At 37.1% G+C, this 12,813-nt stretch overlaps 1 protein-coding gene across 1 annotated transcript; it reads right to left on the bottom strand.

Moving 5' to 3' along the window:
* Positions 1-558: 558 nt before the first annotated feature.
* LOC140746241 (vacuolar protein sorting-associated protein 33A-like) lies at positions 559-12,168 on the bottom strand. The gene is made up of 11 exons (XM_073078306.1): positions 11,929-12,168; positions 11,290-11,489; positions 10,123-10,302; positions 9,574-9,694; positions 8,807-8,960; positions 7,795-7,958; positions 4,441-4,611; positions 3,959-4,084; positions 3,280-3,465; positions 2,589-2,706; positions 559-931 (listed from the first exon to the last, which is right to left on the bottom strand). Exons 1-11 carry the CDS (start codon positions 12,043-12,045, stop codon positions 648-650), a joined length of 1,821 nt encoding a protein of 606 aa, XP_072934407.1. The 5' UTR covers positions 12,046-12,168; the 3' UTR covers positions 559-647.
* Positions 12,169-12,813: the final 645 nt, after the last annotated feature.

A 12,813-nucleotide genomic window follows, 5' to 3' on the forward strand; every position in this document is an offset into this window, starting at 1 on the left:
TGGCGACTCCTCTGGTGTTGCAAATGTCCATAGGCGACGGTGACTGCTTTCCATCAGGCAGCCCGTCTGCCTTATCGTTAGGTTACATATAAAAAAAAAAAAAAAAAAAAAAAAAAAAAAAAAAACCATTTGATATCTACCTCCCCATAGAAGAGGAAAAATAAAAAGAAATGGGAATTATATTCTGTTTTATTTTAATAGGCTTAATAAATACAATATAACTTTGGTTTATAAATATTCTTAAACTATTTAATTTAATTATATTTAATCTCACATAGATATTGAAAAAAGCAGAAGTCTTACAAACTATGCACTTACTAGTAGCAATATGCATCTATGTGGAAATTACAGCAGTGTTTTTACTTCTTACGCTAGGGTAGAGCGACAAAGCGCTTTATATATTATTTTTCCCATTTGTTGGGCAATATGTCTTTTCTCCATCATTACATACTTGAGCAGAGTGGTACAGCATGGTCGTAATTCCCATGACTTAGCATAGATCATTTTTTTTAGGTGAAAAAATATAACCCTTATCACTTAGATATGGGAAATATCACTTGTGTGTCTATCCGTCCGTCTGTCACAGCCAACTTATTCCTAAATATGGGACCAAATGAGTTGAAATTTGGTTTACATCAATGACAAGTTTATTTAGCTTCTACCAGGGCTTCAATGAATGTATTACCATTAATAAGCTTAGTAGTCAGTACAAAGAATTCTACATTCGAGTCTTCTTGCTGGCTGATAGTTCTGAGAGCAGACACTTCATGGAACGTGCAACCGCCGACGAAAAACACAAGAATGACTCTAGGGTTGTCTATAGATGACGAATTTTCGCTCGAGATGGAGTTCCGACGAACCATCCGCGGTTGTAAGGTCTGCAGTTCGTCTACCAAGGGTCCTGGTAGAGAACCCAGTACGTCAGTCAATCCTGTAATAAACAAAAAATAACTTCAATATTAAAATTGACATTCTGCGAATTGGTCATCTTGCGAGAATATATTCTGCAAATTGGACGTTTTTCGCAGCGAGAGATTTTGCGTATTGGACACTGCGTAGTTGTGGCGGCAGAGCGTAGTGAAAAATCCTAAGTCTGTGTACAGAATAAGTGAGTACAAAATCATAATGGTAATTTATTAATATAAATTAAATTGATATAATTAAATTGATATTATAATAAAACTCTTTATCTATTAGTCAGTCAGCTCACGCCGGTATTGATACGTTATCAATACGAATACAAGTTTTTTGTACCGTACATTTACCACTAGTGGCGGATCTAGGGGATGGGGACTCTTCGCGACATTTTGGGGGGCGTACATTTCATAAATAGATAATTAGTTTTCATTGATTTATTTCGGAGACTAAGTACTTATATTTGTTCTTATAGGAAGTTAAATCCTTTGAAAGTATACATTCGACTGGGTCCAATGAACGAAAATCTTAGATCCAGCATTATTTAACACTATTCTTATATCTTTCTATCTATATTGACTACGACTACAGAAAAAAAATGAAGAGTTTATTATTTACAATTACAATTTTTTAACCGTATTCATATATAATTATGTGTCTGGCTCACTAATTATGGATAACGAGAGAGTAGAAAATACAAATCCCGTCATTTTCGATCACAATTTTCATTGAACCGAGTTATCTACCTACGCTTACTAGCTGATTGAATGATTCACGACGTACCCAGTATTTAGAACAAAGGCCATTTACATGCAGGAATTTAGAACACAACCCACACGCCTATCGGAACTCCCGCTAAACGCTATCAATGTCAGATGGTACTTTGTTTGACATTTAAATAGATATAATGGTGGTCGAATACGGGCTTGTTTTTATTGACAAAAGCCACCGTTTTTAATATTCAATCTATCTAAATATTACATAGCAAAGATCGACATTTGATAATTACCTACTTCATACATAGATTAGTAAAGATACTTCGCCGCCTTGAAATTGAATGAAGCCACAAACGGCTTATTAGTAAGTTCTTTTTTTGAATTCTTGACAAATAAAAACATTTTTAGAGAAAATTTACGAATAAATAACTAATACTGCGTAATTTACGTAATAAATAAATTATTATTTCAAATATTTTAGGGACATTTTAGCACGGAGATGTGGCAAAAACTTTTTACGCAACTACTTCAATTCTCAAAACTGGGTACATTTTCTTGTTAGGAGGGAGTAATCTTTACTAATCTATGACTTCATATCATAAATTGTCAAGTTTAGGAAAACATTAGAAGATAGATAGATAGATACATTATTAAAAACGAGTAAAAATGGTGCTAATTATAAATACGGTCTGGCGGATGGGGGTGCAAGAGCGCTCCCTTTGCCCCCTACTGCAGTAGTTATGTAAAAATTGGATTTGTTTTTCAAAATTACAAAAGTCTCATAGACTTATTCGCCTACAAATGCTATTCCAGCTACCATTTTTTTCATTAATTGTTCTGACGACCTGTTTTACTAATAACATTGTAACACGGACCGCCCCTACCGCCCCCCTCTTTAGTCCGCTAGAGCAAAGTTGTTTAAATATTGTATTCTAATCGTCGATATATTAAACTTACCAGTCCATCCTTTATTCTTAGCGATATGTTCAGCGAGGCGCACTGTGAGCGGGGTGTACTTGCTTTGTAAATAGCAATTGTCTTCCAACTCCGATTCGTCCGCAGTTAGATGTAGAGCCTGGAAGATTATTAAAGTTAATCAAGTGTTTTATCTCCTTAATAGTTCTTTTACTGTAGAAATAGCATGCAGTCCACCTGATCGTGTATCTGTTAGTGGCTACTGCCGCTCATGGACATCTGCTATTAACTCATGTTTTGATCATAAGATTAGATTTCTACCTGAAGTCGACCATAGGTGCTTTACTACTACTACCACCCCTGAGGAATAAGCTGAAATGTGTTTGAAAAGTATGTATTCCTTACCACACTCTTTAAACCAGAACACAGCAGTGCTTAACACTGCTATTGTGAGGCAGAAATAGGTGTGGCGGTGGTGCCGCCGGAGTCAAACTACAAAGGGTTCTATAAACTTCAAATTCTATTGCTTTCTTTGAATGTGTTAGCATATCTAAATTTGACTTTTTAATAGGGTATATAGAAATATATTAAAAATATTTTTTCTACAAAACTACTATAATATTTACTAGTTAACTTTACGGTGTCGGTTTTTATACTTCGTTGTTGTACAAAATCTCTCTCTTTGCTTCTCCCAAACGCCCGAAATTAAGTAAAAGTTCAAAATATCACTAACTTTTCTCAAAACCGCGTACTGGCGGGCGCCGGACTGCTGTTTCAGTAGACCACACTTCTCCAGGTTGCAGAGCGTGAGCCAATGCTTCAGGCCGTACACCTGGACTATCTCCCGCTTGTAGTATTCCAACACTTTAGGCTTCAGACCAGAGCCGGTGGCGCATTGGAGGCAGATTAGACGGAGGACCTGGAAATGATCGATTGCTATGTAGGTACTATGTATCAACCTATGTTAAATCATATTAATTACCAACCTTTCTATCCTAATGCTGGGCGCGAATCGACTTTTAAAGTGAGAATGATTTCGGGTACAGTCTACTACGCTAGCAATATCCTGAGTGGCATAGTTCACATACTATTGACTATGTTTCTATAATTCTCAGACATGTTATTTTCCACGAAAAGCTAAGATTGACTTTATTTTCCATTACTTTCTAATGTGCCCAATACACATTTTTTACATGCATATAAAACCGAATCAGTAATGACATAGTAATGATTCTACGCTAACTTAAACTGCTAAATAATTCTTTACTGAAGGCATCCTCTGAAACTGCACTTTCTTGTTTTTGTTTTGCACATAGCTTCGAAAAAGTACGAAACGCGTGCCTGAGATTTGAACCTCGAACCCTCTGTTTGAGTAACGGTTTCTAACCACTTGTATATTAATTACTAATTACCTTGATGAGAGGTGCTTTCATTGAGATGAGGTCCTCAATGTACGTACAAACTTTCTCGTGGTCCAAGCAGTTCAGGAAGTCATCCTCACAATTGATTGTGTCCTGAAACTTGAAGGTGTCTGTCACCTGTAACAAATGTATTTAAACATTTTATCATGAACAAAATAAAAAAGAAATTCTCATGTATATATAGAGTGAATTTTATATGTATAATGTGTATAGTGAGTGAATTTTATATGTATGTATATATAGAGTGAATTATTTTAATGTTTGCTTGAATGGCCAAGTCCGTAACTATACAGGATTTTGAAAAAAACTAAAACTACATAATTTGTAGTTAAGGTCTGAAAATGTAGTAAAGAAACTCACATTCGCATTTGCAATATTAGGTACGAATTTATTATTACAAGTATTAATTATGCTATTGCGACGCGGTTCGTTTCTATATTCAGAGCGGACTAGAAGTTTGGCGTAGCCTCTACCTCTTTAATACACTCAGCGATGGTGGTATGTGTGGCCAGAGATTGCTTATTGGCGAGCAGCTGTGGCAGCCGCGACACGAACTGCTTGATCTCCTGCACGGTCTTGTCGTTGTGGCGCTCGTTCAGTTGCATCTTGATCACGCGGGCCTTCTTCGATAGCGCTGTGCCTACCTGCGGTACAAAGTTGTGTATTTAATTGAAAGTGTCAGAAGTCCATCTGTGGATCGATTCCGGTGGAACTACCGCAACAATAGTTCTGCACAACAACAGTAGTGTTAAGCGGTGCTAAGTTCCGCTATAAAGGGTGTGGCAAGGAGGACATACTTAGCCGAAGTATTCTAAGGTAATCCTCAGGGGCCGCAACGCATCTATTGCCAACCTCAAGTAGGAATTTAATCCTATCTGCGGTTGATTACATGTGTCCATGGGCGGCAGTAGCATACATACAAGTAGTATCATACAATCAGCATACCCCAATATATTTTTCTACTTATGGCGCATCTAAGAAGACTTTAAAATCCTATTTATATGTGGGAAAACATTTCACACGTACTAGGACTGTCGGTAAAGAAAAGTTGTCGAATCTATTAATAATCAATATGATCATAATATTTGGTAAATTAATAATTACTAGAGATGCAACGGATATCCGGTTGCTATCCGGTATCCGGCCTATCCGGCCATTATTTTACTATCCGGCCGAATACCGGATAGTTACACACTATCCGGCCGGATACCGAATAGTGATTCTGTTTGGTATTTAACTTTAAAAAATGGTTAGTATACAAGAAAACAACAACAAATTATCAATATTTGTTTATTACCTTTAACGTACAATTTAAACTTATCAAAACCTCATTTAAAATAGTTAAGATTGTTAAGGAATCCTATGATCAGCATTAGTATCCATTCAACCAATCGTAGCGTATCGTATGTTAATTCTTAATCAAATAAAATAAGTGTTACCAAATAAATAAAAAGAGAGTTTAATATTCATAATTAACTAACGGCAAATTGTGGTGAATAAAAACGAGATTCTCTGCATTTTTGGGTAACAGACGATTCCTCCTATTTTCATAAACAAGTCCTGCCTCTGAAAAAAGTATTTCGCTATAAACACTGCTACATGGTGAGGACAGATATATTTGGGCAAATTTTATCAATATTGGGAATTGATTGGCGTTTGCTGCCCACCATTCATAAGGGTCACTCTGTCGATCAACTCGGACCATTTTTAAGTAAAAGTCAAGCTCGTTGGCTATAGCACTATTTGTCGTATCTTCGGTTTGACTATTATCTTGAGCGACTTCGTTAAAGCAATCCCAAAATGTTTCATGAACAACAGTTGCGCCATTGCCTGCCCTTCTTTTCATTGGAGGCGACTCACTTTCACTACTATTTGAATCCTCTTCGCTACAACTCATTTTTAGGCCCTCCAGAAGCAGCTTTTGTCTAGCTTTTTCTGTTTGTATTATCCCAAAAAAGCTGGTTTTGAATCTGGGATCCAATAAAGTAGCCAGGAAATATAATTATCTTCATCAAGATGTTGAAAACGTTGCTCTATTTCAGTTTTCAGAGACATCAATACATGCAACAAATTCGGTACTTTCCGCGCAGTTTCTTCTTTTTGAAGGTACCTCATGAATGTAGCCACGTGTGGTATAACTTCGGAAATGCATATGACAAACCTGAGCTGGTAATTTTCGTTATTTCCTCGAAAGGTTTAAGAAGGCTGATACATTGCTCCATTAAATTCCACTGATGAGGAGTCAAGTTACTAAGTTTATCGTGGTCGGCAATATATAAAGAAACAGCCCGTTTCTGCTCTAATAAACGCTCCTGTAAATAGTAGGTGGAGTTCCAACGTGTACTGACATCTTGCACCAACTGATGTTCCGGTAAATTCAGCTCCTTTTGATTGGCCTTCAGTTTTTCTTGCGCTAGTCCTGAGTGATTGAAATGGGTTACAATACGCCTAGAAGCAGCTAACATCTCCATTAAATTAGGCTGACATTTAAGTGATACAGTGATGACTCTTTGGAGCGAGTGAATAAAGCAGCGAGCAGAATCATATTCAGCCACCCGAACTCCTTTTACCATATTAGCCCCACTATCGTGCACAACAATGTGTATTTTATTCAGAGGAATGTTCCAGCGCGCGGCAATAACTTGCAGTTCGTTCGCTATATTCTCCCCGGTATGAGACCCTGAAAAGGGTTTGATTGCCAATACGCCATGTTCCAGTTTGAAATCAGGAGATATCCAGTGGGCTGTAAAACTTAAAAAGCTTTCATTATTGTGGTCGCAAGTCCATATATCTGACGTAACAGACACCACGGCAGCTTTTGAAATATTTTCCATATTTTTTTTATTGATTCGGTCATAAATGTCGGGTATTATTTTTTCAGTCATTAATGTACGACTGGGGATCTTGTACCGAGGAACTGCTTTATGCATAAGCCTGTTGAAACCAACTCTGTCCACCATTGATAGTGGTTCATTATCTAACGCAATCATTTCACCAATTAAATAATGATATTTCTTAGATTTTGAGTCATTAATACCCCAATACTGTTTTCTTTCTACTGTCTCTGCCAAAGTTAATTGTTTATGTGAAGCCGGCTGAGCGGGAGCGCTCGTACTTGCAAATGAACTCGTAGAAGGAAAAGTTCTACTTCCGCCGCATAAAGTTGAAGATGGACCACCGTAAATTTCGGAGAATTTGTCGGGATGCTTGCTTTGCAAATGGTTTTTCATAGAGGAAGTCCCTGCCTTCTTCCCTTCGCCACCACGAGATAATTTTAATTTGCAAATTAAACACACTACGTACTATGCATCGTCTTTTTCTATTTCAAAATAGTTCCACAACGGAGATCGTTTATTTTCCATTATTTTAAACAAATAAAATAAACACAGAATGAAGTACGAGTTCACAATTACGTATACACTACTATACACATTAAACACAAAAAAAAAACTTATCTATTCAGCAAAATAGGCGGGAGCACGTGTATGCATACGAAATAGTTCCGTACACTGAACTAATAAAACTCGTTTCTTGCCTCGGTCCGCGCGAACGTAACAGGTTGAAACCTGCACGAAGCGCCCGCCGCCAAACTAAAATGTAGGTATCGTTTGGCCGGCCGAATATTCGGCGGCCGGATACCGGATATTCGGCCGGTGATCAGGCCGAATATCCGGTATCCGGTATCCGGCCAAACAACTATCCGTTGCATCTCTAATAATTACTTATTGATAAGTTTATTATTAATAATATTTTTCCTACCAAAGATGACAATTACATTAGGCAACATTTGGACAGATTGATTATCAATAACGGGTAGAGATAATCACCCCAGTGAAGCTGCAATCCCGCAACTCTGTGTAGAGCTCCTCCCCTGAGTTGAGCATGATCCGCTTCTTCTCCCGCGCCGTCACCTCCGGAGTCGCATCGTCCGCGCTCACGAACTTCTCCCCCGGGAAAGTTGCTGTCGAGCTCTTTATACCGTAGATCTCGTCTGGAGACAACGTTGTTTTTTTACTCAAAAAAAAAACAATGGAAAAATAACGGGAATGTGGCCGTCGAACTGTTTGTTCCGTAGATCTCGTCTGAAAACACAGTTTGAGTAAAAAAAAACAATGAATAAATAACTTTGGTAGGTCGCTCTGAGCGGCAATATTTGGGGAGCAGCAAATAATTAAAATTACATATTTTTAAACTACGATTAAAACGTTCATGAAAAAAATAATATTTCCTTTAGAAAAACCTCTTTTACATTACGTCTCGGGAAGCAAATTCACCCTAGACCTCGGGCGGCATAACTGGCTCTTGGCCAAAGGTTAGAAAATAATTATTTTCTATTCATGTAAGATAAAATAGGTTGTCTCTCTTTGTACTTTGCCTTCTATGATATGGATAAATCAATTATACTTTAGGTAGGAGTGCAATCTTTGTCCCTGTAGTCCCGGGACCAGAATAGGGCTACGGTATCCCCTGTTTGTCGTAAGAGGCGACTAAAAGAGTGCTTCCGGGGTTACGGGCGGCAAGAGTGGGAGCTCGACCCGTCCAGCAAGCAACCCCGGAAAGGACGGCGGTATGTTAAATACCGCCTTCCTTTCCGGCGGCTTTCTTTATGGCGGTGGCCTTAAATGGAACGCCTCAGAGCGAAGTAACGCCGCATGAGTCACGTTTTTTGGTGCGTGCAGCCGGCACCATCGACTTATAAGACGTTGTCACATCAAAAAAAGACCTCAATCCTATTTGGAATTGATTAAAGATTTCTATGGACCATCACTATTTACCATAAGATAGACTGTATACTCCTACAATTTACTAAAATGTCAACAAATGCGGCTTGGTACATACCAATAAGTCCCTCATAATTGAGCTGTGTAGCCATCACACTCGTGAAGTCGATAGCGCGGTCTAGTATCAGCAGCTGATCGATGCACGACGTGGGGCTTCCCTTCGGCCCTATACCCTGCTCTTCTTTGTTGAGACGACAGAGCAACATCCACACCTGTTGTATGAAATCTTTGTATCAAATCATTAACTTCGTCTAGTTAACAAGTTGAAAAACGTGAAGACAGACTTCAATCGATTCAGAATGGCGTACCTATAGAAAAATGGATCTCAAGGATTTTATAGCACATAAAAAATGCTTTTCTTTCTTTTTTAAAATAACATGTAATAAAAATTAATTTAGTTTTTCATTAATAAATCAAAAAATATTACGAGTTAAGTAATTTAAAAAGGAGATCCGGAAAGAAGAGGATATCTACAATAAAACTTCCCAAGAACTCTACCACTATTATTTATAACTTAAATTTTATGCCGCACGTTGGTCTTCGGGCGCCGGGATGACATGGACGGTTTACTTTGATATTTTTAGAAGCTTTAGGAGATTTTCTCTTAGAATGAGAATGATTTAGGCCATAGTGCACCAAACTGCTAAATAGCTTAAAACCAGTAATGATTCAAATCAAAATTTGCACTTAAAGTTCTCAAAGGCGTGTTGAGATTCCTAATTCGCAACCGGGCACTGGTGGCCATGGTCCACAATTAGCAGGCTATGGTTCAAGCCCTTGCTTTCAGACAACCTGCTTGTCAAACAATAGGCAATATTTTCTTACTTGTTTTGCAGCAGTTCCTTTGCCAAGCACTCTAGGAATTATGCCATATAGCTGTTGGATTGTACGTAAGGCTCTCGCAGCATTGTAGAGGGATGTCGGATCACCTTCCAAGTAATTTTCCCTGCATAAATTGAAAGAAAATATAGTGTATCTATATGTATCTGTGATTTTAAAACACTTCCTATTCTGAAAGTTATCTTTCTTCTGTACAAATTTAAATGAGTAGTAAGAAGATATTCTTTTAGCATTATGCAGCTACATTATGACTGTAGAAATAGCAATGACTATATTTTATGTTAGTAATAATATGTTTTCTACTTGAAATATTGATAACTTTGAAAAGTATGCTAGGTTAGAAGTGCAAACATTCTAATTTTCACAACAGAAAATTATTTTATCATCAGGATAATTATATTCAGGTGCACATTTTCAGAACAAAATTAAACGGGCCATTGAAGCAAAAAGCAGGAAAAAGCAAAACAATTACAATTACTTGTTTATTACATCCTTTATTGTTAATTACATTGTTCGTTTAAAGTTGATTCTCACCTGAAATCATTCTGCAGTTCGAGTGACATCAAGTCACTATCGACGGGGAATATGTCGCATTTAAACTCCTGTATTTGCAGATTGGAGAACACACCACGGTTCTTCAAATGCTTCTCGCAGAGTTCACTCCTTCTTGGTACGAAGAACAAGTGGAATTCCACTGGGGTGCTTTGTTTTGTTCTAGAAAAAAGTTATATTTATAAACGTTTTCTACACTCACAGCCCCACACTAGGATTCCCTGTGTCGTGGGTGCCATGAACACACGCATAGATAAATACACAAACACCCAGACCCAGAAACAGAAATCTAAATTCATCATTTAGATATCTGTCTGGCCAGTGATCGAACACGGGACCCTTTGCGCGTCAGGCCGGCATGGTGACCGCTCCGCCACGCAGGTCGTCACTATGCCTGTTTATTTGTGATAAGAGGACATCTGTAAATGATGTCACATGAATTTCTGGATTTTTCACGCCTCGCCTGTCCTTGTCACAGTTGGTCACATTTTGTGAGACTCCCCCTCCCCCTCCCTAGTGTGACATCACATATTTTGCAATTTTACATCTCTATCATTCTCTGTATTCTTTTCAAATAATATCAAAATAATCCCTTAATTGGTGTAAAACAAAATCTTTACAAACATGGTTTATACATTTCATTTGTAATCTATATAGCAACAAGTTCATATATCAGCTAACTAATTAAATTTCATTGTGATAATCAATCATTATTTTTGTTACTATAACTGGTAAAGTAATTGATAATTAAATTTGTTTCACAATAAGTTGGCTGCAACTGTTTTATATACAATTTCTGACATGGGTCAATGGGTTGTATGTTTTTAAGCTGCCCGACTTCCATGGTTGATTATCCTTATAAAGTATGCGTGAGATTTTACCTTCAGCAATTACCAGTCCTCAATACTAAGTCTGCCTGCCATACTCAACTTTCTAGACCAGTAAATATATCTAAAGGACACAAGGTAGCATGTCCTTTGAATTTATATTATAAGTTAACCTCCATGTGATAAATATTTACAGAAAACTTAAGTATTAAAATATTATGTATTGTGCAACAGATGTTAAGGATTTTTTATTTCAATATTATTTAAATAAAAGGTAATTTTTTTTATGTAATGTTTAGAAATAAAGGCATTTGAAACATACCTTAAAGAGTTAATGTAATCAGCGACCAGATCCATAAGAGTGAGTTTAGGTCTCGCGATAAATATAATGTGCTTCACAGATATCGTTGGGAGGCTGCCCGGCGGCAGGGTGAATATTTCGGCCACTTCATGCTCCATGAGTAGGGAGTGCTGGGCCACTAGTCCCACTGGGCCAGCTAGCCACTCATCCCAGATAATAACCTGAGTTGTACATTTGAAAGCAAAAAGTCAAATTTTTCATTTTTTTAAACGTTCACACGATGGTAAGTGGTCACTGCCGACCATGAACATGTCATAAAACTGTCGTAAAACAGAGATTTTTTTTAAAGTAGATTAGATATGTGTTGTCCTTTACAAGGACTAAGTTAGCGGGAGGAGAGATAGTTGCCTCTCCTAACAACTATACAAGGGATGCCTTTTAATAGTAGTATAATAAGGGACATTATACTAAGGGACTCTTCATAACAGAGCACAGCAGTACCTAATATAAAGTAGAAATAGGTTTGGCCGAGGTGTAGGCAAACCACAAATGATATCTACCAGTTCTAGTAACGAATATACGTTTAAATTAAAGTTCAGCTATGATTTATACAAGCCACGAGGCTGTACACACCTCACAAAAAAAAAAAATATAACATACTTTAGGTCCCTCGCATTGTTGAAGTAGATTTAGGAAATCTTTCCTCATAGTTTCTTGTAACAACGACACATTGAGCTTCCCACCGGAGAGATGGCTGCAAATCTTTGCTTCCTTCATGACGGCTGATTTTTTTTACGAAATTAAAACAATTACGTGTTTACTTTACAATATTTTTAACAAAACTATGAGTAAACAAAATATATTTTGAATACACCCACTGTATTCTTATGAGACTGTCAATGTCACTGTCCATTTGTCAAAACTATTTAGAGGCTCGTTTAGAAATTAAAATACATTCGAAAATCAAAAATGTATACTAAAATATGTTCTTTAACAAATTAACTTAAAATTACTAATTTATTACTTCTATTTTATATCTTATGATACATTAAATTGTGAAAAAGTTATGCAAGTCACAAAATATTTCATTTTGTGTGCTGCTGGCAACACAAAACAATTAATGGACATAACATCCGTTTCCTGCGCCAGCAGTGTAGTGCAGAGCCGCAAAATTTTAAACGAGGTAGGTAGATTATTCTAATATTTACTCTCATTAAATTCAATTCATCAAGTAAAAAAAATATAAAAGGGTCACAAAATAATAAGCGTACTAGAGAATCCGCGTATACGTTTTATTAAAACAAAAGCTATTTCAATAAAAAGTGGACGCATAAATACTAACATGTGAAAATAAGTAGCTCTGAAAAAAATATAAGTTCACTGACACTTTACTTGACACGTATAGAAATAAGCAAGGTTATTTACCTTAGACTAGTTCTGTCTGAAATTATGATAAACGATGCTTTCTTGCGAGCCCGCGCAAACGAAAAGAGAACACCTTGTTATACGGCGCTCGAGTATCTATTTATCATTATTGTGTCCACG

Source organism: Epargyreus clarus, unplaced genomic scaffold, assembly GCF_041222505.1.
Source record: "Epargyreus clarus isolate Ecla_fem2 unplaced genomic scaffold, WU_Ecla_fem_2.2 ptg000012l, whole genome shotgun sequence".
Taxonomy (NCBI): Eukaryota; Metazoa; Arthropoda; class Insecta; order Lepidoptera; family Hesperiidae; genus Epargyreus; species Epargyreus clarus.

What these genes read in the sequence shown, in the direction of transcription:
- LOC140746241 (XM_073078306.1), bottom strand. Translation starts at nt 12,045, where the DNA reads ATGAAGGAAGCAAAGATTTGCAGCCATCTCTCCGGTGGGAAGCTCAAT. An exon ending in TCGCTGAGTGTATTAAAGAG is followed by an intron (nt 4,085 to 4,440) that starts GTAGAGGCTACG and finishes CATTTGTTACAG; the next exon opens with GTGACAGACACCTTCAAGTT. An exon ending in TGAAAGCACCTCTCATCAAG is followed by an intron (nt 3,466 to 3,958) that starts GTAATTAGTAAT and finishes GATCATTTCCAG; the next exon opens with GTCCTCCGTCTAATCTGCCT.